Consider the following 27,027-nt stretch of genomic DNA (forward strand, 5'->3'; position numbering starts at 1 on the left):
AACTGATCTTCAGCAAAATAATCATTAGTTGATTCAATACACATTTTAGTATAATCCTACGGAGTTGTGTTCTGAGCGTCCCACTGAGTCTGAATGTGTTGTAGTGACTTTGATGCATTAATGCACTTTTCTAAGATGTTTGCTGTTCCAGGTAGGAAGTATAAAGACTGTAATGTCTCATTTTAAGTGGGTTTCACTTATTAGAGACAGTATCACTTATTAGCAGTATCAATGATTTTGTAGCCTTACACATACCAATTGTAGCCAAAACCCACTAAATCACATCCATTTGGGTGAATTAAATTGATGAATGTATAAAGGTGTTGAGATCAATAATGTTCTTGGTTCCTTCTAGAACTGCTTACAGCAGCATGATATAGCAGACACAGATTATATTAAAAAGCTGCCACATTCACACCCTTTACTGGTATAAGGATTTGTGCCTACTCTTTACATGTGGGGTAGGGTATTATGGAAAAACCCACTACAGTTCTAACTTGTATTAAGGTTGGGGTTCCATTGGGATCCAGCCAGTTGAATAGGTGAATGCATTATTTAACTGGTAAAGAGCACATGATATTTATATAAAAAAAAGATTGAACATTAAGTACAAAAAGGTAATTTTTTCAAATCTTAAATAGTTGAGGGTGGGGAGTTGGGGTTAGTGAGAAGAGGAGTTTTTAAGTCCGGTTGGATTCTGGATAGTCAATGTGGATGGTTGATATCACCCTCATAGCTCTAGTGATTGAACAAACTCAGGATTATCATAGCAATGTGCTTCACTGGATGATAAGTCCACAGGAATAAGGTCCTTCGGCTTCTCCTTTTCTTCCTCATGCTGGGAGCACTTCCGACAGCAGCATCCACAGAAGGAGAAAATAAGCCTGTCCCAGGGAGCAAAGGAGTGCAGCCAGATGGGCAAGAAATCCCAGGTCCTCAGGAACGGTGGTAAACATGATGGGACCTTCTTCTGCAGAATATTCACTATAATGACGACGATTATGATGAAAAGAATAGGGCCTCCCACAGCGGCCAGCACAATCCAGCCAGCAACGGAGAGGCCAAAGACAGCCAGGGGCAAAATAAGGAAGCTGAGGAGCAGGTATAGGACGGCAAACCAGCGATACTTGGCTGTGATGTCTCCGAATTTCTTCGCTATCGGGATAGGAATACGCAGAATGGGTATAATATACCAGAGAACCAAACCAGTCAGGTTGAAGAACAGATGGATAAAGGCGACCTACAAAGGGGAAAGCATGACATGTTTAAAGCCATTGGTCAAAATTACATTACAAAAAGCAGTAGTCATGACTGCAGGAGCAATGCTTTGTTCATCAAGACTAGAGATTTGCGAATCAGCCCAAAAATCCATTTCCCGGCTTTCCGCGGATTCGTCCCCCAAAATCCTCTCAGTGGTGTCAAATCGGCAAACGGATTTGGTAGGTTTTAATCTGCGTGGATTAAATCACACACTGTGATTGGGTACAATCCGTTGATGGATTTGTAGACTCCAATCTGCAGATTCAGCAATCCGTCGGCGGATTCTTAAAATTCCGCCAACGGATTGCCGAAGCCGAGGATTGTATTGCCAATAATGATGAGAAAATCCACAAAACGCGAATCTCCCTTTTTGAGATGGATCCATGGAAATCGGCGAACCAAAGGAACCGGCCGATCCGCTGCGGATCCAAAGCCGCCCCAAAATTCACCCATCTCAAATCATGACTTCCTTTTCAAAAAGGTACTAGCACACGTTGAATCTAGTTTAAAGCACACATTAAGGCTGGTTATAGAATCAGGGAGTTTATAAACCCAAATTTACATTGCATCCATTTTTTAAGAGTTGAACTCTTATACACATTGGAGAAACATTTAAAAACATTTAAAAAGATGCAAAAGCAAATATGTTAAATAAATTATTTCTTCCAATTTGAAATAAGGGCTATAAAGGGCAACTTTTGGAGAAGGAAGATGGGCTAGTGGACTCTGTACATAGGAGACCACGGTATCACTGAATTCATTGATTGACCATCATATACGTTCATGTTAATTCAAGACATTTACATTGCATGATTGAATGTGAAGAAAGAGGAACCTTCTTCTGAAGGAAGTGGTCTGTATGACTGAGGAAGGCCATTCCATACATTGAAACGTTGGTTATGTTCACAGCATATAATGTTTGTAATAGAGGCGGGGGAATAAGGACCTTAGTTTCCATGGGTTCTCATACCTCTACAACAAAATAGTCTGCCCCCACCCTCATGCCCTGAGAATATTCAGAAGTCAAGAGACATTGTACCTGCACAGAATCGATGAGGGTCTCAGCAGGACTAGCCAGGGCTGCCAGCACTGCTGTAGTGGTGGTCCCGATGTTGGACCCCAGGAACAAAGGATAAGCTCTGTTCATGCTTATGACCCCGACACCTGCAATTAAGTTACATGCTGTGAAAACGTGATCTACAGCTGGTGGAAAAATGTAACACATATACCAGGACGAAGATCAAACTAATGGGGAAAAGAAATACAACTAGCGTATCATTAACTTTGTGACTGGCTGATCAATGATTTACTGAAGAATATAGAGTCCTTATTCTAACCACTTACTGATCACATGAAAACAACTGTAACCTAGGTACATGCATCTACAACCTCTTCAGCAGACACATACTAACACACATATAGACACAGACTAACACGCACACATAGACACAGACTAACACACACAAACAAACATACACATATTTCTTCTAATTGGACAGCTCTGGGACAGACCCTACAATACATAATTGTGGCCAAAGGTTTATCATACTTACCCATCAAGGGGATAATAGCCGCAGTGAAGACAGAACTGCTCTGGACAACAAAAGTCATTACGGCTCCGATGATGATGGCCAAATATCCGCTCAACCAGCTGAATGGGAATGGGAAATCTGGGTGGTCCCAGAGAACAGAAGAAGTTAACCACCTCATGCCAAAGTTGTCTCAGGATCTAATTTGAAAGCCACAACCTTTTGAAAGATGTATCAACAGACACTCTAGTAGCCGTATTGGTCCTAGTACAAGTGTAGATTCATGATAGGTTGTGATACTTTGTAATGGAACAACAGTAGGGGTCCTGAAAAGGAACACTGCCTTTGAAGTGGGTGAAACTGGTTCAAATCCCAGTGCCAACTCTCCCTATAACCCAATCACTTTGTTTCCCTGTACCTTAGGTGACAACATTATATTCTTTGGGGGATTACTCATTTTGGCTGCATAATTCTATGTAGAGTGCTGCATGCATTTTAGTGATCTATAAAGAAAAGTAGTATTACATTTTATAGCATTATTATTATTATTATTATTATTATTATTATCAGTGGTCGACAAATCACCAAAAAATCTACTTGCCACACAAAAAAATCTACTCGCCACCTAGTACCAAACGTGTGCTGCTTGAGCCAATAGGAGCTCGCCACGATGTTACATCCACTCGCCCGGGGCGAGCAAATGTATAGGTTTGTCGAGCACTGATTATTATTATTGTAAGTCCTTCCAATGGTACAATAGACCTGTGAGGTTTGAAAGCACAGTCCATTCTATTTCCTCTATAAAGAACGTTCATGTTGTCTGCCGAAAGATATAACAGAAACCCATAACAAACGTACGCATGAAGAGCTGGGGGGGTAAGGGTGGCATTCTAAGGAGGTTTTCAACATGGCAGCAGATCACCCAAATAATATATATTTGTATTTAATGTTTGGTGCCCCCTACTTAATCCAGAAACATACTGTAAAGTAAAATAGCAGTGTAATGATTGTATTATTATTATTGTTATTTTAATAAAAATACCACTTGGGAGCACATTCACGTCTCAGACAGGTCCACAAACCTGTCCTGAAAAAAAAAAAAGAGTTCACCTGAGAATTGTTTTGTTGTTAAATAAATTGTGATTCGTGCATAACCTTTGCTCATCTCTGTGTATATGGCGTTATAAGTTCGATCCAGTTTATAACTGCCCGGTGAGCCAGCAACCTTGACTTTATGCGCCCATCACGTCCGCGTCCAGCCTCCTTCCCCATGCTCTGCTCTTGGTGGTTAGGAGTCTGCTTACCGGCGTTGATGATCTTTTTGATAACCTGAGCGATCTGCCCCTTCAGCACGGAGTTGAGCAGCTTGACGATGAGGATCAGGCAGGTGCAGAGGACCAAGAGAGATGCAGTCAGCAGGATGAACCCCACAGCAATGTCAGGTAGGTTGGCGTTTACAAACATGTGGTGACCTTTTAGTTTGGAGAAAGTATGAAAACGACATACAATGAATGAGCGTGATACATTACAGCCACACCTCACACTGGCGGTATTAAGATATGTTATTTAAAGCAGCAGATCTAGCAATATTCTACGTTTGTTTAAAAAAAAAATAATAAGTCAGTTCTGTACTATGAGAAAATGCTTGTAGCATTTTTTTTAAACAACTCTGTATGACATTTTTAATGTATTATAATGTAACAAGCATTTTTTGTTTATATAGAAACCATTTACAAAGTCACACCCTCTTCCTCTTCTGAAACAGGCTCTGGCACACCCCTTTTTGAGCCCTGCCCTCTCTCTAGCAGTGCACACATTGTATCTAGTGACTGCCTGGTCACATGATCGTCCACACAGAACTTTGCATCTTTGGTCCTCTTCTGCTGCACTGACAGCCATTTAGTGAACCCTCAAGCCAAATCTTCATGATTAGTACTGTAATTAGCTAAGTTGCCGATCGATTGGCAACTTAGCAAATTACATATTAAAGGGGAATATATATATTTTTAATCCGTCAGCTTGTACTGCTGCTTTAAGGTAACTACAGCGTAACAATAACAGAGATAGGAGTAAACTGTGCCCGATCAATTCTGTCCCTCCCACTTCAGTGACAGTATAACGCAGAATGGGCTGTATTTACCAAGTCGTTTTCTGCCATGAGGCACCGTCCGGCACTGGAAAACACATTCAAGTTCAATGCATTGTAACACGTCTTCCAGAGCTGGAGGGCGTGATAAAGCAGAAGACTGCTTAGTAGATATAGGCCCCGAGGGTTTATTCAATAAAGATTGGTAGTGCCAAATCAGCACTGTCACACGCTGCTGAATATAACCCATTGTAAGCAGGCTCGCCGACAGCGTTTCTGGGGCACAGGGCAGAGCGTTTCATGTGGGTCCCGGGGAAGCTGGGCGGGGAAAGGAGGACATGCTGGATGTAGGAATCTAATGAAACAAGGTTCCTACAACTGATCAATGTCATTAGATAATAAACGGCACTGTCCTGAAACACATCCCTTCCGGAAGATCGCAGTGTCTTGCTCATTCCCCATCTCACATTTCTTTATGTTCTCCGTGTAGGTGATGTTCTTCTCCACAAACGTCCCATTTTCCGTCTCGAAGCACTGAAAGAAGTCGCACTCAGTTGCGTTGGTCACAGAGACGTTTTCGGTGACCTGTTAGAAACAAACCGCAGGTGTTTAATACCATAATGAGAAGTAATATGTTCCTTTAAAGGTACTAGCAATGGTTTTATGGCTGCATACCCTAAAACCACAGCACTTCCCCTATTGCTGCTCTGGGGCAGGCCTCTCGGTCACAGGAATGGTTACATAAATAAGTACAGTAGTTGGTTTGTACATGCATGCAATTTGGCATAGCACAGGGGCGGCCAATTCCAGTTCTTAAGGGCCACCAACTGGTCAGGTTATCAGGTTATCCCTGCTTCAGCAAAGGTGGCTCAATTTTGAGCCACTGATTGAACCACCTTTGCTGAAGCAGGGATATTCCAGGTGCTCTTCAGAAAGATATTGTTAGAGTGCTCTTCACATAAAAAACCAACAGCTTCAACTTCCAAGAACCAAGGGAGGTCACTTGCAGAACAAAGACATGTTGTAGCCATTGATATTGGAAGTAAAAGCACACAGTATAACACATGGGGGTATTCACTACTGAGCATCAGGATAGCAATTCTGCCACCGTTCAGTTCAATGGTGGGTTTTCGCTTGGTAAAAGGTCATCAACTACTGCACTTTAACAAATGGCTCGCACGGATGCAACCACGTTCTCGAATTCAGGTGTTGGACTTTGGTGGCACTTACAGTTCCCATCACAGCTACAACAGGCTGACATTTACAAACGTGATGACTTGTTAGTTGGCAGTGGTCAAAGTAACTTAAAAAAAAAGTAGTGGTACTTAGTCGAACTTCAAAAGATTCGACACGCGGATTAGATTGTCAAAAAAAAAACAAAAAAATCCGGAAGAAGCGAATGGTCCTTTTTGAGGATTGATTTGCGGAAATCCGCGGACCAACGGAACCGGCCCATCCGTGTCAGATCCAAATCCAGCCCCCAAATTCATCCATCTCTACAGTATTATATGAAATCAATGCAAGTAGGTACACATTCAAATTAAACCTGTCCATGACGGTTCATGCATTTTTATTCCCATAGTTTTTTTTAGTTTCTGGGAATTACTTGGCTCTGGTACTCACAATGAAATTCTTCGTTACACACCACTTCTTGATAAGACTCATGTTCTTGCTTGCTCCAGTGGGACCTCCAGCTATTACTGAGCTATCTAGCTGCAGGGGTTAAACATGAGAGATAATCAGGGATGCCACAAGATGGATAAAAAGATAGAAAGGCAGGCAAATACATACATAGACAAGTTAATACTTAGATAAAGGGTCAGACAGGCACACAAATAAATAGATATATAGATGATACATGGTAGATATATAGATGATATATAACTACTGTAGATACATTATAGATGTTAATATATGATAGGTAGGTATATAGATAAATAGACAGTCATTTCCTACAGGGTGAAGATAAACCTCTTACCTTTATGATGAGTTGAGTGAAGGGCTCTGTAATGACCTTCAAGATATCTGGGGCTTCTCCTCCTGATTGAATGTTGAAGCTGTCGATGATGGCTTTGGAGACATGATACAGGTAGCTCGTGCCAATCTCAATGGGCAGCAAGACAAGGACTGTCATCCAGTTAAATATGCCGTGTACAGCTGAGCCCCCAAAAGCCCTGAGACCATGAAATTCAAGCTGTTATATTCTTAATAGTCAGTGGGGAGAGTGTGTGTATGTATGTATATATATATCTACTATATATTTCAGAATGTTTGTCAGTCTGCGTGTCTCATTGTGCACATTCAAACTATAAGTATGGTTTGATTTATCGCTATATTTCCCTATTTTTGTTATAATATCAAGTGCTGTTGCTTACCACAGATAGCCTGACTAAAAACAATTAAACTTGGCCTGGGGTTCCTCTCTCTGCCCGGGGCAGATTAGTCAGCACTACATTTTACTAAAAGTTGTAAATGCTCTAGCACAGAATTAAAGTCTCTGTGATCAAGCAGTGAGGACATTTCTCTTCTCTCAAAGAGCGGTGGTCAAAATGGAACACCCTCAAAGCAGAGGCTTATGGGAAAACTTTAGAAACTCATTATAAACAAATGCATCGGATAAGTGCAGGGAAACCTAAGACAAAGAAGGAGGATAGGACCAGAGATGATAAAGGCTTTACAGTTTCAATGTATTATAAGGGACATATCTCCTCTTAATGAGTAGAGTTCTGCGGTATTAAGGCACGGTAATTAAAGGTTTAGCTATCTTATTTATAGGCCAGGTAAAAAACATACCTTCGAAACTCATTCCGGTCCCCAGATTGTGCCAAGGAAACCAAGGTACTGGTGACTGAGGTCCCTACGTTGACTCCCATGATGATGGGGATGGAAGCCTTCACTTTCAGTACTAGAACACAACAGAAACAGACCAGCTTTTTAACTGAGGTTTCGTACAGAATTTAAGCTAATGAACAGAAGTCTCCGCCTGCCACAGCTAGGCCGCTGAAACAGGTACACCGGCATTGCAAATACAATACGAGCTTCTTAATCATGTGCTTAATGTAAACGATCTTTTTTTGCTAGTTGAAGCTTTATATATTTTTTTCAATGGTATATCCTTTGTATGCGTATGAGGTATTTCTATTCTGACCGCCTGTGCTTCACTATATAGAGATTCACAACACAGAAACCTTTGCTCAGCTAGTGTGCAATATATGTGTATAAATGGGGGTGCTCAAAAGGGAGACGATCACTTAGACGTCAACTTAAGAAAAGAGAAATCCCTGTAGATGGCACGAAATCTCCTAGCGAGCAGATCCTTCCTGCCATCTTTTTAGACCAAATGATCTCACTAACATTGCGCTGTATTTTAATTTTATGTTCTATATTTGCCATATTTTTTCAGTTCCTAAAGTAAAATGAAGTGTTAAGTAACTCATTAATCACCCTGGCAATTGGGAGTTTCTGTGCTATCACAGGGACGTCCTTCTCTTAAGTTTATTAGTGTTTAGAGACACTCTTAGGCTAAGATTACAGTGCTTACCTGCGCGCGCGCGCGATGGACCGCATAGCCTCACGTGCACGCCTTTTGCCCCAGCGATGTGTGCACTGAGATGCAGGCGATTGGGGAGGCGATTGGGGAGGCATGGCGGAAGCTTCACGAAGCTGGTTCGCCCTCATTGGCTGAACCGCTCACGTGATGCTGACGTCACGCGGCCGCTCTTGAAAAGACACATTTTTTGTCTCTTCAAAACGCGGTCGCGCCGTAGCGCACTGCCGTGCCCGCGTGCGAGCGCCATCGCGCTGCGTATAATCTTAGTCTTATGCACTTGAGGATTTTTACTTTTATTTTTTAATGGACTCTCAGATGTTTTTGTATACAAATAATTAGATAACGTTTTCTGTATCCTTCGGTATGATTGAGCACGGCTGGCGGCCATAACATTGTGGCTGGATGTGTCCGCGTTCTCACTCCTGTCTATTTTTGACTTACTTGAGCAGCATGTCTCTTGCCTATTTACACACACACACACACACACACGCACGCACGCACGCACGCACACAAACACACACACACACACACACTCACACACTCACCTTTTAATCCACATGTTGCTGTACTTACTTCCTGAAGACACCATACTGACGATGATGGAGGAGGAGGTGCTGGAGCTTTGGACCAGGACAGTGACCAGCACTCCGATCACCAGCCCAGCAATGGGATTGGACAGGATGCTGTTGTCACTGAAGATATCATTTGTGAGTTTACCTGCACAGCGAGAGAAAGGGGGATGAAGAAAACCAGACAGGACGAAAGAGAGAGAAAAGGGATTTCAGATAGGAAGAAAGAAGAAATGCCCATTATTCAACGGTAGTTCTGAGATGGTGTTTTTCTATTTTTCACACGGTTCACAGAGAGTCTCATAACAAGACATTTATAGCTGAATGACTATTGATTTGCAGAGTTTATAATGCACGACGTGTCAGGGAACTTCCTTCCTCAGGTGCAATATTCGACCTGAGGAAGGGAGTTCCCCGACACGTCGTACATTATAAACTCTGCAAATAAATAGTCATTCAACTTATGAGACTCTTTGTGAACAGTGCGGCACATAGAGGAACATGATCTCTCAGAACTTCAACATATGGCAGAAGCAAGATCCCAGACATTGTTCAGTCACTGTAGGGTTGTCAGGTGTCCAGTATTGAACCGGACTGTCCTGTATTTGGGCACTGTCCAGTAAAAAATTAGAGGGAATACTGGACATGTGTGTGTTTACCGGTATTACCTCTATGGACGTACTGTAGTGACCTGACCGGCTTGGGGGGGCCGGGGGATTTCCCCAAGTAGAGAGAGAGCATGGCTGCTGCTAAGGGGCTGGGAAGCTTCCTCCATCCTGATTGGCGGCTGCTGGGTAATGCAGCCAATTAGGAGGAGGTGCCAGGAGCCTGGGGGTGGGGCCAAGGAGAGGAGAAAACAGCATGGAGCAAAGAGAGGTGAGAGGGGTGTGTGTGTGTCTCGAGTGCGTCACACCTTTCACCCTTGTGTCCAGTATTTTTGGAGAAGCCACCTGGCAACCCTAGTCAGCACCGACAGAAGAATACATCTAAATCACCCCCATGATACGGATGTGGTAAGATCACAAATGACCGTTATTATTCAATGAGAAAGAAACTCATACTGTGCTTTATTGCATTCTGGGACATAGTAACCAAACAGAGTGTGGTATGGGTTAGCACCACTTATTAACTACGGGCCTAAATGAGGAGCATGTACTACTTACTTCCCACCAGCTGGAATGCAGAGCTCAGAACATCTAAGGAGCAGATGAAGAAGTAAAGGAATCCCAGCAGAAGGCATCCCTTCAATATACCGATCACAACACTCTTTATCCTTTGCTTCGTGTTTAACTCTGGAGTAAAAACCATGATGTATAATTATTGGTTTGTTTATTCATTCATTCTTAAGCATCGATGTCCCTTTAGTGCTAATCAACAATAAAAACAGTAGAGGAAAAGAGGTAAGAATGCTCTAAATGAAAACTTGTTGTGGTGTAATTGTATTCACATGTAGCTTTCTAACTTTAATCCCAGTTCATTCACATTTAAACTGTCACTTTATTTATTTGGGAGAACCGGGATTAAACTCCAAAGACATGATAACACAGGTTGGCAATAGTGAATTAATAGTTAAAAATAAATAAAAATCCCCAGCAGTTCCCAACCAGAGCACTGGTAAACTGAATACCCATCATAATTATAAGAACAGGTTTAGAGAAGACAGAGCCAATGATAATGCCTGAATTACCAAACAGCCAACAGCTGGCAGAGCCAGATGCAAACACATCATGCGCACTCACCTACCTACCTTGTGGGACTGAAGTTTTTAGCACAGTGTATGTATATCTTATATATATATATATATATATATATATATATATATATATATATATATATATATATATATATATATATATATATATATATATATATATATATATATATATATATATATATCCATGTAGCCAACAACAATGGTTTTTCAGGCAAAAGGTGACACGGTGTGCTCATTTGCATGTCATTTCCCAGAATCCCATGCTGCAGTGGAAGCACTGTATGCTGGGTGATAATGGTGAAATGTGACATGTGAATGTGCTCACAAGTGATCTTTTTATTTACTATATATATATATATATATATATATATATATATATATATATATATATATATATATATATATATCAACTGTAAATATTCCTGTATATTCATTTGCATGTCTTAGACAGGTCTGCAACCCTGTGACTTTCACCATTATCACCCAGCAAACAGCACTTCCACTGCAGCAAGGGATTCTGGGAAATGACATGCAAATGAGCACACAGTGCCACTTTTTATCTCATGCTCACATTACATGAGCAACCCTTAGTCAATGCATGCTGCTTTAAACACAGCTTTTAAGCAAGGACTTGGGAGATGCAAAGTCAGTTAACCCACTTACAGACATGTTTCAACCTTGATGGGTATCATCAGTGTGAGGTTGGCTTGCTGACATTTGCTCAAATGAGATAAGAGTAGGTAATCACCACGACTATTAAGGTTATGGTGGGTAAAAAAGTGACCAAAACCCTCCACAGTAAAGCGTAAAGCAACTGTAAATATTCCTGTATATTCATTTGCATGTCTTAGGCAGGTCTGCAACCCTGTCTTTCACCATTATCACCCAGCACACAGCACTTCCACTGCAGCAAGGGATTCTGGGAAATTACATGCAAATGAGCACACCGTGTCACCTATTGCCTGAAATCTATTTTTACATGGAACCCTTATACGCTAATGCGCACTCACCACTCACAGGTAGAAACCACTCACAGACATGTTTCTACCTTAATGTGTCTCATCAGTGTGAGGTTATAGGATTTACCATACACATTTTAAGTTAAGGTTGAAACATGTCTGTGAATGGTTTCTCGCTTTGCATCTGATTCCTTTGCTGTGCTTAAAAGCTGTGTTCACAGCGAGCATTAGTGTATAAGGGTTCCATGTAAAAATGGTATTCAGGCAAAAGTTGACACGGTGAGCTCATTTGCATGTAATTTCCCAGAATCCCTTGCTACACACACACACACACACACACACACACACACACACACACACACACACACACACACACACACACACACACACACACACACACACACACACACACACACACACACACACACACACACACACACAGCGCCCACAGTGTCATCAGCACTTTACAAAGACAATACAGTACAGGGAATTATAATACAATAAGCACAACAAAGTCAGACATTAGGAAAAGAAATCCCTTCCCCAGAGAGCTTACAATCTAAGTGGTATGTTGGGAAACTTACAGAGACAGCAGGTGAGGGAATAAGTGCAGTAGATGGCAGTGCTTGGCCACAATGGTTGGTAGACTGCTAAAACTCTGACACAGACCCTCATTCTCTCCCGTCTCAACTACAGTAACCTCCTGCTGTCCGGCCTTCCTGCCTCTCACCTGTCTCCCCTGCAATCTATCCTCAACGCTGCTGCCAGAATCACTCTACTCTTTCCTACATCTGCCTTAGCATCCACCCCTGTTGAAATCCCTATCCTGGCTTCCTATCAAATCCTGTATCCCACACTCAATTTTCCTCACTTTTAAAGCTTTACACTCTTCTGCCCCTCCTTACATCTCAGCCCTAATTTCTCGCTCTACACCATCCTGACTCTTGCGTTCTGCTCAAGGATGTCTTCTCTCTACCCCTTTGTGTCTAAAGACCTCTCTCACCTTAAACCTCTCTCGCTCACTACCCCACACCTCTGGAATGCCCTTCCCCTCAATTTCCAACTAGCACTCTCTCTATCCACCTTAGACCCATCTTAAAAAACACCTTAACGAAGCTTATGGGTAGCTCCGTGGCGTATACTATACATCTCATACATAAACCATGGCCCCTTATAGATGCACTTACCAGAACACCTTCCTACTGTCTCTGTACGTTCCTCCTACTTATCAATTAGATTGTAAGCTCTTCGGAGCAGGAACTCCTTTTCCTAAATGTCTGAAAGCACTTCCTCCCATTATGTGTTATTTGTATTATTTGTTATTTATATCATTATCACGTGTATTACTGCTGTGAAGTGCTATGTACATGAATGGCACTTCATAAATAAAGATATACATACATACATACATACATACAGGAGCGACTGTGGGTGTGTGACAATAGCCATGAGTCCAAGCGATAAGGATGCTTCATTGAAGAAGTGGGTGTTCAGGTTTGTCTTGAAGGTGGGGTAGTATTATAAGACGTGTAGGGCTATTAATTTCTAGCAGCCAATGCTGAGCATTTTGCTGGCCCACAGGATAGCGTTTGGAAACAACCAAGGTAAAAAGAGGAAAATAGCTAAAAGAGGTAAAAAAATGAAAAAGCACTTGTCTGGCACAAGGGACCAGTGACCCATCAATACCTTTAAAAAAAATAAATGTAAGAAGAAAGTGAAATGGCGATATGAAAGACAAGCAGATCTATAGTATTTTGTCCTTCTGTGGTGGGAAGAACAGGTTATTGGTGTCAGAAGGCCCTTCTATCTTTGATGTAGTCAAAAGTTTTTCTCTCTTCCATCTACTCCTAACTTTTTTTTAAATTTGGTCTCCTTGTAAGATTAGTTGATAATAAGTCTTGTCCCAGTCAATTGACAATCAGTTTGTTGAGGTTGTGCTGAAGTGATATGGACTTTTGCTAACTTGGAATGAATAGGACTTGGATCCTATTCCTAGTTCCATTTCACATAAGCATTTATTGAGAGCATCTTGGAAACATGACTAGTTGGTGCCATACATACCTTTCCAGGAAGGACCAGCAGCTTGCAGTTCTGGTAAAGCCCAGGGGTCATCTTTATCATGAATGTCTTCGTCAATGGACAGATCATTCGTTGGTAGAGTTGTTGCATCTATATATTAAAAGCTTCATTTTAAAGGGTTGGATACAGTTATGACCAATGCTATTCACCATGGGCACCACAAGTCATTACAGATCACATACTGTATAAGCATTACCAATCATTTCAATAGAAAAAAAGTACAGCTATACCCCGTTATAACACGGTCCTTGGGGGCCACAGAATGAGACCGCGTTATAACCGTGATCACATTAAAATTAAATAAATATATTTATAATAATGTATTGGACCAGTATATGGAAGGTCCTGAGTTCGATCCCTGCATGTGTATTATATAAAATGTATTAATATTCAATTCCCACATGGTGTAAGTGTAGGTGTGTGTTTGTGTATGTGTCCGTTAGTAATAAAGCATCGATTTGAATGTTTAAAAAAAAAATGTGGACGGGGATGTGTGTTGTGTCATGTGACCCTCCTCTGAGACGCCGCGCACTAGAGCTGACAGCGGCAGAGAGGAGAGCCCGTGGACACAGCTCTATGAAGTGAGGAGAGAGCTGGCAGCTGCAAGTAAGTCCTCGCGCGGTAAAATGGAGGTTTTCAAATCGGGAGCCACACTCAGACCGCGTTATAAGCAGATTCGTGTTGTAGCGGATCGCGCTATAACGGGGTTGAGCTGTATATATGTGATATGTTGTGATATAATAATGAAACTAACTGGAAAATGGAGATGTCCACCAAGGCAGCACTGTGTTTGCTGGGTGCTTGTTCGTTGCAGCCCGGCAGCTGCAATCACATATTACAATACAAAAAAGGTCAAACTGCACACCAGTCTTAAAACCAATAAAAAATGTATTGAAATATTGACATTTTGGTATGAAAGTATATCAGTCCTGGAAGGTATAGTTTTATACTGAAACATCGATTTTTCAATACCTTTTTTTATTTTATTTTAAGACGGGTGTGCAGTTTGACCTTTTTTTTGTACTGTGATATAATAATGGCCAATGGCAAGAGTCAGATCAGAACATGCCTATCTGATCAAATGTCCTTCTTGCCTCTTCTTTATATTCACAGAAGGACTAACTAGACAAATAGAATTTCCTCCAGTTTTATTCTAGTGCAGAAATGACCCTATTCAATTTTGTACATAAAAGTAATACGTTTTTTTTTCAATCTTGTTGCTGCTTCGCAAAACCAGAGGCGGTCATGGGTTATTTCTACTTCTGAGGTAAAATATCACGATAAAGCAGAAGAAATAGATTTAATAAGAAATAAGCCTATGTATTCTGCTTCCTCCAGTGGCCTATAACTCTAACAGAGCATGGCATTGCTTCACAGATGTAGCTCTATCGGCCTTAATTGCTCCCACTTTATAGCTCTGACATTTGGTGGTAGCAAACCGCATTTTGAATTGACATGTCTATGGACTGCTAGCCATTAGGACTCTGCATTACATTGCTTGTCTGCTTCTTTCCCAGCATCAATAACCATTGTAATAATAATATTGTAATATTCATAAATCTCAGATCTCTCCGTGAGTTTCTGTGGATACGAAAAAGTCAGTATCAAAAGCAGAAGTGGATATATATAATATATTTAATACAGTCGTATTTTACAGTTGCCTGTAGTCTTACCAAATGGTAGGTTCTCCAGTGGCACCTTTGTCTGCGTTTCATCAATGGTCAGTGTTATTTCAGCGAGAGGTAACTGTGGCTTGGTGGTCGGGAATGGCTGGTTGGTTGTGAATGGCTCATTGGTTGTGAATGGCATGTTGGTGTCACTGCTTTGAGATCTTTCGCAAGTCTGGAGGTGGTAAGCTGAGTTGGAAACACAAAGTCATATCAGGTTGGTGACACGGGCAGCAAAGAGTTAGTAGCATATAAAACCACGTTGGCTAATACGTTTCCAAGATGTTGAGAAAGCATTATTTTAGTTTCTATGTCCGTGTTTCTCATTAGGTTGTAAACTTTTATGATCATGGATGTTTTTATACCTTCTGTACGGGTGAGGGGGATTACCTATATACTGTATACAGTAGTTAATTATGTACAGTTTGTATGTTTAAGGTAGATAATACAGTGAGTTGTGTGTTTTCCTTTCTGTTGTATATCCTGCTCTCTACTGGAATAAAAAAGTGTGACTGAGCCTTTTAAACCACAGATCATATTTATCACATTGCAGCACATGCAGCAACTCCTGTGTCTATCACTTTATTAACTCAGATCGTCAACGTCTGGGGTGAATGAGGGCTATTTATCAGAGGTGGTTGGAAAACTGGGGTTATGAAATCACAGTGAAAGCCCTTCATAAATGTAGTTCTGTTTTCTGGCAACAAAATTAAATGTAATTGTAATGCATCAACTATAGACTATAACTATAAAAAAATAATAATTAATAAATCCTTGTCGATCCACTGCTGGATAAAGCCCCCCTATACCCCCAATGATCTTCCAGGTACTGCGGTTTCAAGCCTCTCTTTTCCACTATGCTCCAATATATATATATATATATATATATATATATATATATATATATATATATATATATATATATATATATATATATATATATGTCTGTAAGGATCCCTAGAGATCCAATATACCGGCACAGCACAAGAAATAATCACAGAAAGTGGTTTATTGGGTCCAAAATGCACACATTACTGTTGGAAGTACTACCATTCACCCAGTAAGCCAAGCACGCTACCTAGGGGTCACACTCAACTCCTCTCTCACATTCTCTTCTCACATTCAAAAGGTAGCTAAAAACTGTCGTTTTTTTCCTACGCAATATTACCAAGATACACTTGTTCCTCTGTTGCTCGACTGCAAAAACTCTGACACAGGCCCTCATTCTCTCACGTCTCGACTACTGTAACCTCCTGCTGTCCGGCCTTCTTGCCTCTAACCTGTCTCCACTACAATCTATCCTAAATGCTGCTGCCAGAATCACTCTACTCTTTCCTAGATCTGTCTAAGTGTCTCCCCTGCTGAAATCCCTCTCCTGGCTTCCTATCAAATCCCGTATCACACTCAATTCTCCTCCTCACTTTTAAAGCTTTACACTCTTCTGCCCCTCCTTACATCTCAGCTCTAAATTCTCGCTATACACCATCCCGACTCTTGCGTTCTTCCCAAGGATGTCTTCTCTCTACCCCTTTTGTATCTAAAGCCCTCTCCCCCCCTTAAACCCTTGTCACTGACTGCCCCACACCTCTGGAATACCCTGCCCCTCAATATCCAACTAGCACCCTCTCTATCCACATTTAAGACCCACCTTAAAACACACCGTCTTAAAGAAGCATATGAGTAGCTCCATGGCTGATAATTAACACCTCATACATTAACCTTGGCCCTTTGTAGACGCACTTAACAGAACGCCCTCCTACTGTCTCTGTACATTCTTCCTAACAACAAATTAGATTGTATGCTCTTTGGAACAGGGACTAATTTTCCTAAATGTTACTTTTATGTCTGAAGCACTTCTCCCCTTTATGTGTTATTTATATTATTTATATGATTGTCACATGTATTACTGCTGTGACGCGCTATGTACATTAATGGCGCTATATAAATAAAGACATACAATACATACATACATATGCCTGACGTTTCGATCCCCAGGGGGACCTTCTTCTTGTGCTGTGCCGGTATATTGGATCTCTAGGGATCCTTACAGACTAGAACTATTGACCCTTTACCGTGCACCACACCTCTCTCTCTCTCTGTCACCCTCTCTCTCTCTCTCTGTCACCCTCTCTCCCTCTGTCACCCTCTCTCCCTCTGTCACCCTCTCTCTCTCTGTCACCCACTCTCTCTCTGTCACCCACTCTCTCTCTCTGTCACCCACTCTCTCTCTGTCACCCACTCTCTCTCTGTCACCCTCTCTCCCTCTGTCACCCACTCTCCTCTCTGTCACCCACTCTCTCTCTGTCACCCACTCTCTCTCTCACCCACACCCTCTCTATCTCAGTCACCCTCTCTCTTTCTCTCTCACCCACACTCTCTCTCTCTCTCGCCCTCTCTCTGTTTCTCTCTCTCTCAACATTACACAATCTGAGAACACACATCAGCAAGAAGTGTTACGTCAGTCTCCAGTTTCACAAAGGCTTACTGTACTGTATGTAGCAGACTTTAAATGAACCTCTGTGTCTATAAAATACATACACTCTAAAACAGGACAGGTTTTATGGCTATCCCTGCTTCAGCACAGGTGGCTCAATCAGTGAAGCAGGGATATTCATGAAACCTGACCTGTTGGAGGCCCAAGAGGACTGGAGTTGAGCCTCACTGGTCTAAATAAAAAACGACCAGAGTACGTTGTATTGAAAGACTATTACAGCACAGCGTAGATTTACAATGATGTGACCTGCATCAATTCTAGCACTTCCATTTTGACATAACTTAACGGCGTTTTTCACAGCGAGTGATCGACCTGTGGAATGAACGGCTGGCCCAGACAGTCCAAAACCCAACGCATTTCCCACTGGGTAGAGAAACGCATTGGCAAATCTGTATTAAAGTCTCCCAGCTGCAAAACCGCAGGAAAAAAACACGATACTTTATTTATCAAAGCCAAACATCTCGTACAATGTATCATTATCCCTTTTCTTTGATAATTTATTTATTTATAAAATGTTTTACCAGGAAGTAATAGAGATACCTCTCGTTTGCAAATATGTCCTGGGCAGATACATAGTTACAAATACATGACTGCATTAAGTGAGCAGGGTTATACATTATGTACAAAGACATCGATACATCTGCTAGTTTTACAGGTGGACGATTAATACAGATTACACATTGACTTTCACACCGACACGGGAGGTATTTGATCAAAGTCGGCTCCTTGTGACCTCGGGCAAGTCACTTTATCTCCCTGTGCCTCAGGCACCAAAAAAACATAGATTGTAAGCTCCACGGGGCAGGGACCTGTGCCTGCAAAATGTCTCTGTAAAGCGCTACATAAAACTTGCAGTGCTATACAATAACAAATGATTATTATTTACTTAGTGGCAGTTGCAGCATTCACACCTTCATGCTGACACATGCTTCTATGTCACACAACGCGCTGCCGATGTTTCAATTAATCAATACAATAATGACCGTAACTTCTTGCCAATATTGCATGTGGCTAATCTAATGCATTGGAGAATATTGAACCGCTATTCGCCATCTCTGAGGTGACGGGCAAAAAACCCTGAAGAAGTATCAGAAGTATGAACTTTAATTAATTATGGAACAGTTTACTATTTGTTTCTGTTATTGCTGCGGCGCTGCAAAGCCACAGACCCTCCCCTCAACACGTCCCTCTTTCACAATACCTCGATGTTGCTAGGTCGTGCGGCACACAAACGCAGAGATCAGTGCATTAAAAGCAGCCTCACAAATGGTGGTCGGCGTGCGCACACAGATTTTTAGTCCGTTTTCTATGATTTCGCCCTCTTTTCCCTCTCGTGCATAGCACCCCACAATCTCTAACAGTTTTTTCTGATATATTCTTATAGTATAAACATCACGTTTTCCCCCAGAGCGGCAGTTTGCACTTCAGAGCATAACAGCGGGGGTTAAGGAGGCGGTACCTGCTGCTTCCATTATAATGAGATGTTTCACACACTGCGTCTCTGTGACTCACTTTATTTCTCTGCTCTGTCTGCTTTTTAACAAAATGTAAATTTTAATGGTGGCTTTAAATTATTTGCACCAATTGTGAGAAATAGATCCTTACATTAGGGGGTAACTGTGCCTCGTCTCTTGTGTTGCACTTATGACGCTCAGTAACTGGTACATCGTTAGGGCTGGCACGCCAGGGGCCCGTGTGACATACCGGGTAGGTCATGGTAGTATTAATTCTCATTTTGTAGGGAATAGAGCTGTGTACACTATCAGCATTCCATAACGTGAAATGTTATTAGTATATTCTAATGGTAATTGCCATATATTCCTAGTGAATCAGTGACACATAAGCAATAGGTTCATCATTCTTCACTTACCTGGCAGAGTGGAATTCAGCAGCTGGCCAAATGCAGGGGTAAGCGGCGTGTGCGCCGTATATAAACCACAGGTAGCGGGGGTCAAAGTTTTGTGCTATCTATGCACATTACATCTTTTCTATCAGTCTTCTGAAATTAATGTTTACCGGGCTAATCTGAATGGACCCAATCATTTTAACCCTGTGTAACCCAATTGGAAATATATACAGCTAAGATACACACTGCCCCCTGGCTGGCTCCTCTCTGCGGTGTGCCCAGGATGTGACTCTTTGATGGACATGGCCCCCAGCCGATGACGTTTGACTCAAGAGAGGAGCGGCTAAAGAGGGGAGTTTTTAAGAGCCCCTGGATGAGCACGAGGGGGCAGGGCTGGCTGACCCGGAGTGACCTGAGAACAGGGTCGCTCAGCGGAGCATGGGTGACTGACAGGCCCACTAGTAGAGTAAGAGCAGAGTAGCAGCCTACCAGACTAAGGTTGGCCTGATGTAACTACAGAGGGGATCTTCATTATTGAGAAAGGGCCCTGAAGTCGTTGCGAAGAGACAGGCCTGCTACAGTCACACACTTTTCATAAGAGCTCCAACGGCGTACCAGCACCTACACACGGGCCCCCTGTAACACAGGGTTGGGTGGAATTGGAGAGAGACATTGGTACGCACCTGTGCAGCGGTTTATATGTAATGCACTGTGCCTGTTAGTGAATGATCCTCCTGTTTGAGGAGCGTTAGTATATATATATATATTTTTACTGTGTTTGGAGGGTTTTTTCTATAAATACGCTTGTATTATGTAAAACCTTGTGTTGTGCCCATTTGTCTGACCTTCGGCCACATGCTCAGCTAGTGATATAGCACCAGCCATAATGGGGAACAGGACTTGAGGATCCCGCCATATATAGATGTCAGTCTGATGAGAATATCGAGGGGTTACATTGGAGGCACTGCTGAGATTTCGGTTGATGTGCACGACACACAATACCCCCCCCTACCTAAACGATAGATAAGATCAGACAAAGACACGGTTAAATTGTACTCAAGGGGCGATAATGTAACATTGCTGACTGCAAGACAGGATACAGACCCGCAGGGCAGAGGTAGGGAGTAATACATCGACCTTGGCCTGAGATGCAGGGACAGTCAGGTCCGGTTCTGGGGTCGCGGCAGGCGGCAGGCAAAGGGTAGTCAGGTTCAGTTCCGAGGTCAAGGCAGGTAGAGGGAGAGTGGGAGAGAGGTGGGGGGATAGAGAGATTGGGGAGGGAGAGTCAGGTGTGGGGGGGAGGGAGATAAGTGGGGGGGGAGGGAGAGAGGTGGGAGGGAGAAATAGGTGGGGGAGGGATAGTAGTGGGGGCAGAGAGTGGTATGGGAGGATGAGAGAGGTGGGGGAGGAAGAGAGAGGTTTGGGGAGTGAGAGAGAGAGAGGTTGGTGAGGATAGAGGTTGGGGGAGGAGAGAGGTGGGGGAGGGAGAGAGGTGGGGTGGGAAAGAGAGAGAGAGAGGTGGGGGAGGGAAAGGTTGGGAGGAGAGAGAGAAAGGTGGGTGGGATGGAGAGAGAGTTGGAGGGGAAAGAGATCAGTTGGGGGGACGAATAGAGAGGTTGGAAGTGAGAGAGAGAGAGAGAGGTTGGGGTGGAGGGAGAGAGTTGGGGAGGAGAAAAAGGTGGGGGAGTGAGAGAGAGAGGTGGGGAGGGAGAGAGAATGATGTGGAAAAAGAGAGATGGGGAGGAGAGAGAGGTGGGGGAGGGAGATGTTGGGAAGAGGGAGAGAGAGGTGGACGGGATTGAGAGAGAGTTGGAGAGGGGAGAGAGAGGTGGGAGGGAGAGAGGTGGGAGGGAGAGAGGTGGGTGGAGGGAGAGAGGTGGGTGGAGGGAGAGAGAGGTTGGGTGGAGGGAGAGAGAGGTTGGGGGAGGGAGAGAGAGGTTGGGGGAGGGAGAGAGGTTGGGAAGGAACAGAGAGGCTGGGGATGGACAGAGAGTTTGCGGGGGAGGGAGAAGAGATTTGGCGAGGGAGGGAGAGAAAGGTTAGGTGGAGGTAGAGAGAGATTTAGGGAGGGAGAGAGAGGTGGAGAGAGGTTGTTGGAGGAGTGAGAGATAGTTGGGGGGTAGGGAGAAAGATAGAGAGAGACAGGGGGGAGGGAGAGAGAGGTTGAAGGGAGGAAGAGCGATTGGGGAGGGATATAGAGGTTGGAGGGAGAGAGAGAGGTTGGTGGAGGAGGGAGAGAGAGGTTGGTGTGAGAGGTTCAGGCAGAGGGAGAGAGAGTTGGGGAGAGAGAGAGGTATGGAGGGAGAAAGAGGTGGCAAGGGGGAGAAAGAGATGTGGGGAGGGGGAGAGAGGTGGGAGAAGTTGAGGTTGGGGGAGAGAGAGTTTTGGGGGAGGGAGAGAGAAGTGAGTGGGGGAGGGAGAAAAAGTTGGGGGGGGGAGGTGGAGAAGGGAGAGAGAGGTATGGGAGGGAGAGAGAGAGGTTGTGGGGAGGAAGAGAGAAGTTGAGCGAGAAAGGTGGGGGGAGGGAGAGAGAAGTTGGGGAGGGACAGGGAGGCTGGGGTTGGACAGAGGGTTGGGGGAGGAGAGATAGGTTGGTAGAGGGAGAGGTAGTTTGGGGCAGGGAGAGAGATGTGGGGGAAGGGAGAGAGAGGGGGAGGGGGCGGGAGAGAGAGATAGGTTGGGGTGGAAGGAGAGATAAGTTGGGGGAGGGAGAGAGATGTTGAGGAGAAAGAGAGAGGTGGGGCATGGGAGAGAGAGAGTTGGGTGTGTGGGAGAGTTGAGTGAGAGAGGGAGGAGGGAGAGAATGAGAGGGAGGGGAAAGATGGGAGTGTGACAGATAGATAGAGGCGGCGTCTTGCAATGCCACCGACACTGACAGAGGACCTAGTGGAAAGTCTAGTCCTGGGACCCAGGAAAGCTGTCTGCAGCCCTGATTATCAGATACTCATGTGTGAGCAGGACAAGGAGACGACGACCTTCATATTAATATGAACATATGTCCCAAGGAGTGTCCGGAGCCCCAGTCACATTCCAAAGATTGATGGACTAGTGGGGGACATAAACTTACTGGAGGTGTTAGTATACCCAGGCGATCTCATCGTTTTTGGGAGAACATTGGAAGAGCACGAGACTCGCCTAATGAAAGTACTGGACCCTTTGAGCAAGAGTGGATTGAAGCTATCCATGGACAAACACCCATCACATATGCGGGAGACATCGTATCCGATGAAGGGCTGGCCACTGATCCATCCAAACTGGAGGCTATTGCATCCTGGCCCAGGCAGTTAACAGAACTACGGTCGTTCTTTTGGTTCTGTGGGTATTGTTGGAGATTTGGGTCTGACTACCTTGTTTTTACTATTTCACCTAAGTAATCACTGTATATATTTTAGCACTTAATTACTGTGTTGCTGACATTAATAATAATAATAGCATGTTCTTGTATAGCGCTGCTTGTTTTTTTACATAGCGCTTTACAGAGACATTTTGCAGGCACAGGTCCCTGCCCCGTGGAGCATACAATCTAGGCACAGGCACAGGGAGATAAAGTGACTTGCCCAAGGTTACAAGGAGCCAACACCGGGAATTGAACCAGGCTTCAAACTCAGTGCTAGTCAGTGTCTTTACTCACTGAGCCACTCCTTCACCCTAATTATTGTATGTTATCATTGTCCATTTGATTTATTTGTAAGAGCATACCTATTAAAGTTTTAATTTAAATCCACTCATTGGACCATGCACTATCTCTGCTTCCCCTCCATTCAGGAATAGTCTTAGGAATTCATTACAGCTACCACCGTCAATTGTGTCTACCAAAGGGCAATTAGTCCCATTCATAGCTATATTTATAGCACTAGTGTGACATGTCAGAGGTTGTGTGCTGACTAAGGGACTCTACCCCTCATCCCCTCTGTGCGTACTCCCTTTTGTTTCCTTTAGGTGCACTAACTGAGTCACATTTACTTCCAATGCTGAGCAGTGGGCTTCTTTATGTTTAATATATCTTTCTGTGTTCACCAGCTCGCTATTGATTATATGCCAATTGGATTAGACTATTTTATATTAACCGTATACTGTACACTATATTAGACACTATGTATGGCGGGTTTCCTATCCAATAAACCAGATAACTGGGTCAATGAGGCCCAGAATGTGTTCTACACCAATCTAGATACCACTGTTAATCCATCAGTCGGTGACATCAGACAGTATTTCTCTGATTTAGACAGGGTATATAGGCAGCAAACAAAAATATGGTGGGATATGTTTAGCCTACAAAACTACCTCAAATCTGAATTATCCCTGAAAGGACTGAGGCCGAATCTCTCACCAACACACCTTTATGATGGATGATATTTTCATTAAGTCGTGGGCGCACACACTCTTACAGTGTCCTATGAGACTTATAATGTTACTAATAGATCATGAGGACCAGGAGACTTAATGCCGTGAACTGAGATCTAGACGTACTTCTTCTAGACGTTACTAAATGGAAAACACACCAGACTTCGGGGACTTTGAGAACAGACTACAATATAATAGAGAAACTTACAAATGAAATCAAGGTTAGGAAACAAAAGAACTTCATAAAAGATGAGAAAGATTTTAAGGAGGGAAAGGTGTTCAGATTTAATATTCGCCATAAACATAGACAAGGCCCCAGAATGATAAAATCATCTACTGGATGGGAGAATTCGGAGCGTGAGGGGTACCAACCCATTGAAGGACAGCAGTCCAGACCCGAGAGAGGTCGATCTCAACATTATTCCCCCTCCGCGTCTTTTTTTTAGACCAGGACCACTTCAGCCCTCCCTTGCAAGTAAGGAGAAGACTAGAAGAGGAAAGGGGAATAAACTTAAGGAACAGAGAAGTTTGGGCGTACAGGGGGCGCCACAAGAAGCGACGACCACGGAGATAAACAGTAGTCCACCAGACAAACATCAGGTCATAAATCTGTCCAAGATGCTACTTAATCCTCAACATCTTAAGGGCCTATCTAGAGGCCTTTCATTTTCTCCCACATCCCTACTATATCACTTTGACATACATACATACATACATACATACATACTTTGACGGCATCAAAAATGTTAACCACTTTTGACCCAAACTTCTCCTTCACAAGTTCTTCACACGAAGACAACAGGTCAAATACATAAATACCGCAGGGGAACGCAAACGATTTCGCTTGTTTAGATGATCTAAATAGTTTTTCTAGAAAGAATACAGGGCGAAGGTTAATTTACAGACCCTAATTGTACCCCAGCCACAGAAACATGCACAAATGTCCAGGTATTCTCCCATTTCGTTATCAATGATATGAACAAATTACCACATTGCCTACGGGGCGGTAACACGAGTAAAAGTGAAAGGAACGCCCTTGAGGAGTTAATGGAGGCAAAAGACATTATTATTAAACTTTCTGACAAGGGAGGGGATATTGTTATCCTTAACCAAGAGGACTATGTGAAGGAGAGCATGTGATTATTGTCAGATCGGTCAAGCTATAACATTCTTGATAGTGACTCATCTGTGGAGTTCCAAAAAGATCTGATACAAATAAGCAAAGATGGTCTAGATGCCAAAGTGATCACCCAGCAGGAATATGAATTAATTCTTGTTAGAAGCCCCCAACTAGCTACCTTCTATCATCTTCCAAAAATGAATAAGAATAGATTGCCCCCATGTGGAAGACCTATAGTCTCGGGATTGGCAACTTCACAGAAAAAGCTAGTGTCTTTATTGATAAGGTTTTACGCCCCTTTGTGACTAACCCCCCCTAAAATCAGCATTCCAGTGGCAGAAATGTTAAAGCCTCACAAAAAGGGTTGTGCATTAGTCCATCATCAGAATAGGAAAGTGTGATAATTTTACCATCATCAGAATAGGAAAGTGTGATAATTTTACCATCATCAGAATATGAAAGTGTGATAATTTTACCATCATCAGAATAGGAAAGTGTGATAATTTTACCATCATCAGAATAGGAAAGTGTGATAATTTTATCACGATGTGCGATATCGGAATAAGAAAAGAGGAATTCTAAGGTACCAAATAATTAGCTACAGTAAGTGGCACTGCACCTTTACTGCTTCGTGTCACATCGCTCCAGGGAGTGACAACATAAGATAGATTATACTTCTTACATCCTGCATTATTATTCATCATTGCTTTATGATGAGTTTTGCTGTGGGCTCATATCAAACTCAGAACAATGCTTCATCCATTGGAAGGTTAGAAACCACATGCTCTGTATATCTGTTAAGTACTAAACGCATTAGGAAATATTGTCACAGTTATGAATAAGCAAGAAACCTCTGCAGGGGAAATGTATACATTTATTTCACAATGTTAGTGCTATTGTTAGACAGGGAAAAGGGCATTCTATCCATAGAATTCAATGGCAGGTAAGAACCAGCTGGCCCACCTCGTCTGTCTATGTTCCTATCTGCAGTAAAACTACACACCCTACTGTACATCAGGGGTAAGCAACTCCAGTCCTCAAGGGCCACCAACAGGTCAGGTTTTAAGGATATCCCTGCGTCATCACAGGTGGCTCAGTCAGTGGCTCGGCCAATGACTGATCCACTGATTGAGCCACCTGTGCTGAAGCAGGGATATCCTTAAAGCTGACCTGCTGGTGGCCCTTGAAGACTGGAGTTCGCCACCTGTGCCCTACATTAGGATAGCCTTATGTCTAGCACAATTATTGTGTTATTCTTTTACTGCATTGCCTTGTTGAAATCCTTTAACCTTTCTTGTATGTTACAGTGTATATACTGTAAATAAGATAGAAAGACACTCGCTGAATCATTATTTATTGTCTATTTATAGTATATAGGTGGATACTTTTGTCACTGTATGTAGATATATGAATCTGAACCCTGGATTCATAAGATGAAATCCCACTTATGTATACAGACTCTAAATAATGTGGTAATGATCCAAGCCAGGCTTTCGTTAGATCTTATACCACAGCTATTACCAGACCCGAAAAGTGGGAACACAAAACAAGGACTGGATCACTAGCAAACTGTTGACCTTGAGTTAATGCCAGAGGTTAACCATTCTAGAGTCGGAAATCCCAACTGGTTCAGATGGTAACACTTTCCTCCTAGTTGATGCCTCAGTGCCTATTAAGACTCAGTCATCAGAGAGCAAAGAGGTTAAAGGAAGGGTTTTGCTGCATCTATGTGAAAATAAATGACTCCAATGACTTGCAGGTAGAGTTAAATTAGTGTTAGCACATACCGTTGATGTGAATAGCTCCATGA

General features: G+C 42.9%; 1 protein-coding gene across 2 annotated transcripts; it reads right to left on the minus strand.

The window, feature by feature from the left end:
- Positions 1-563: 563 nt before the first annotated feature.
- On the minus strand, positions 564-27,027 carry LOC142472273 (sodium-dependent phosphate transport protein 2C-like). Of its 2 annotated transcripts, none has more exons than XM_075579239.1 (13): positions 27,005-27,027; positions 15,420-15,602; positions 13,729-13,836; positions 10,158-10,286; positions 8,999-9,142; positions 7,669-7,780; positions 6,854-7,049; positions 6,499-6,588; positions 5,343-5,460; positions 4,094-4,261; positions 2,814-2,930; positions 2,300-2,424; positions 564-1,240 (listed from the first exon to the last, which is right to left on the minus strand). In XM_075579239.1, exons 2-13 carry the CDS (start codon positions 15,553-15,555, stop codon positions 731-733), a joined length of 1,953 nt encoding a protein of 650 aa, XP_075435354.1. In that variant the 5' UTR covers positions 15,556-15,602; positions 27,005-27,027; the 3' UTR covers positions 564-730. The 2 variants fall into 2 exon arrangements, with proteins under 2 accessions (XP_075435354.1, XP_075435353.1); XM_075579238.1 differs by lacking the exon at positions 27,005-27,027 and adding an exon at positions 19,778-19,907.

This window comes from Ascaphus truei, chromosome 21, assembly GCF_040206685.1.
Source record: "Ascaphus truei isolate aAscTru1 chromosome 21, aAscTru1.hap1, whole genome shotgun sequence".
In the NCBI taxonomy this organism is placed as follows: domain Eukaryota; kingdom Metazoa; phylum Chordata; class Amphibia; order Anura; family Ascaphidae; genus Ascaphus; species Ascaphus truei.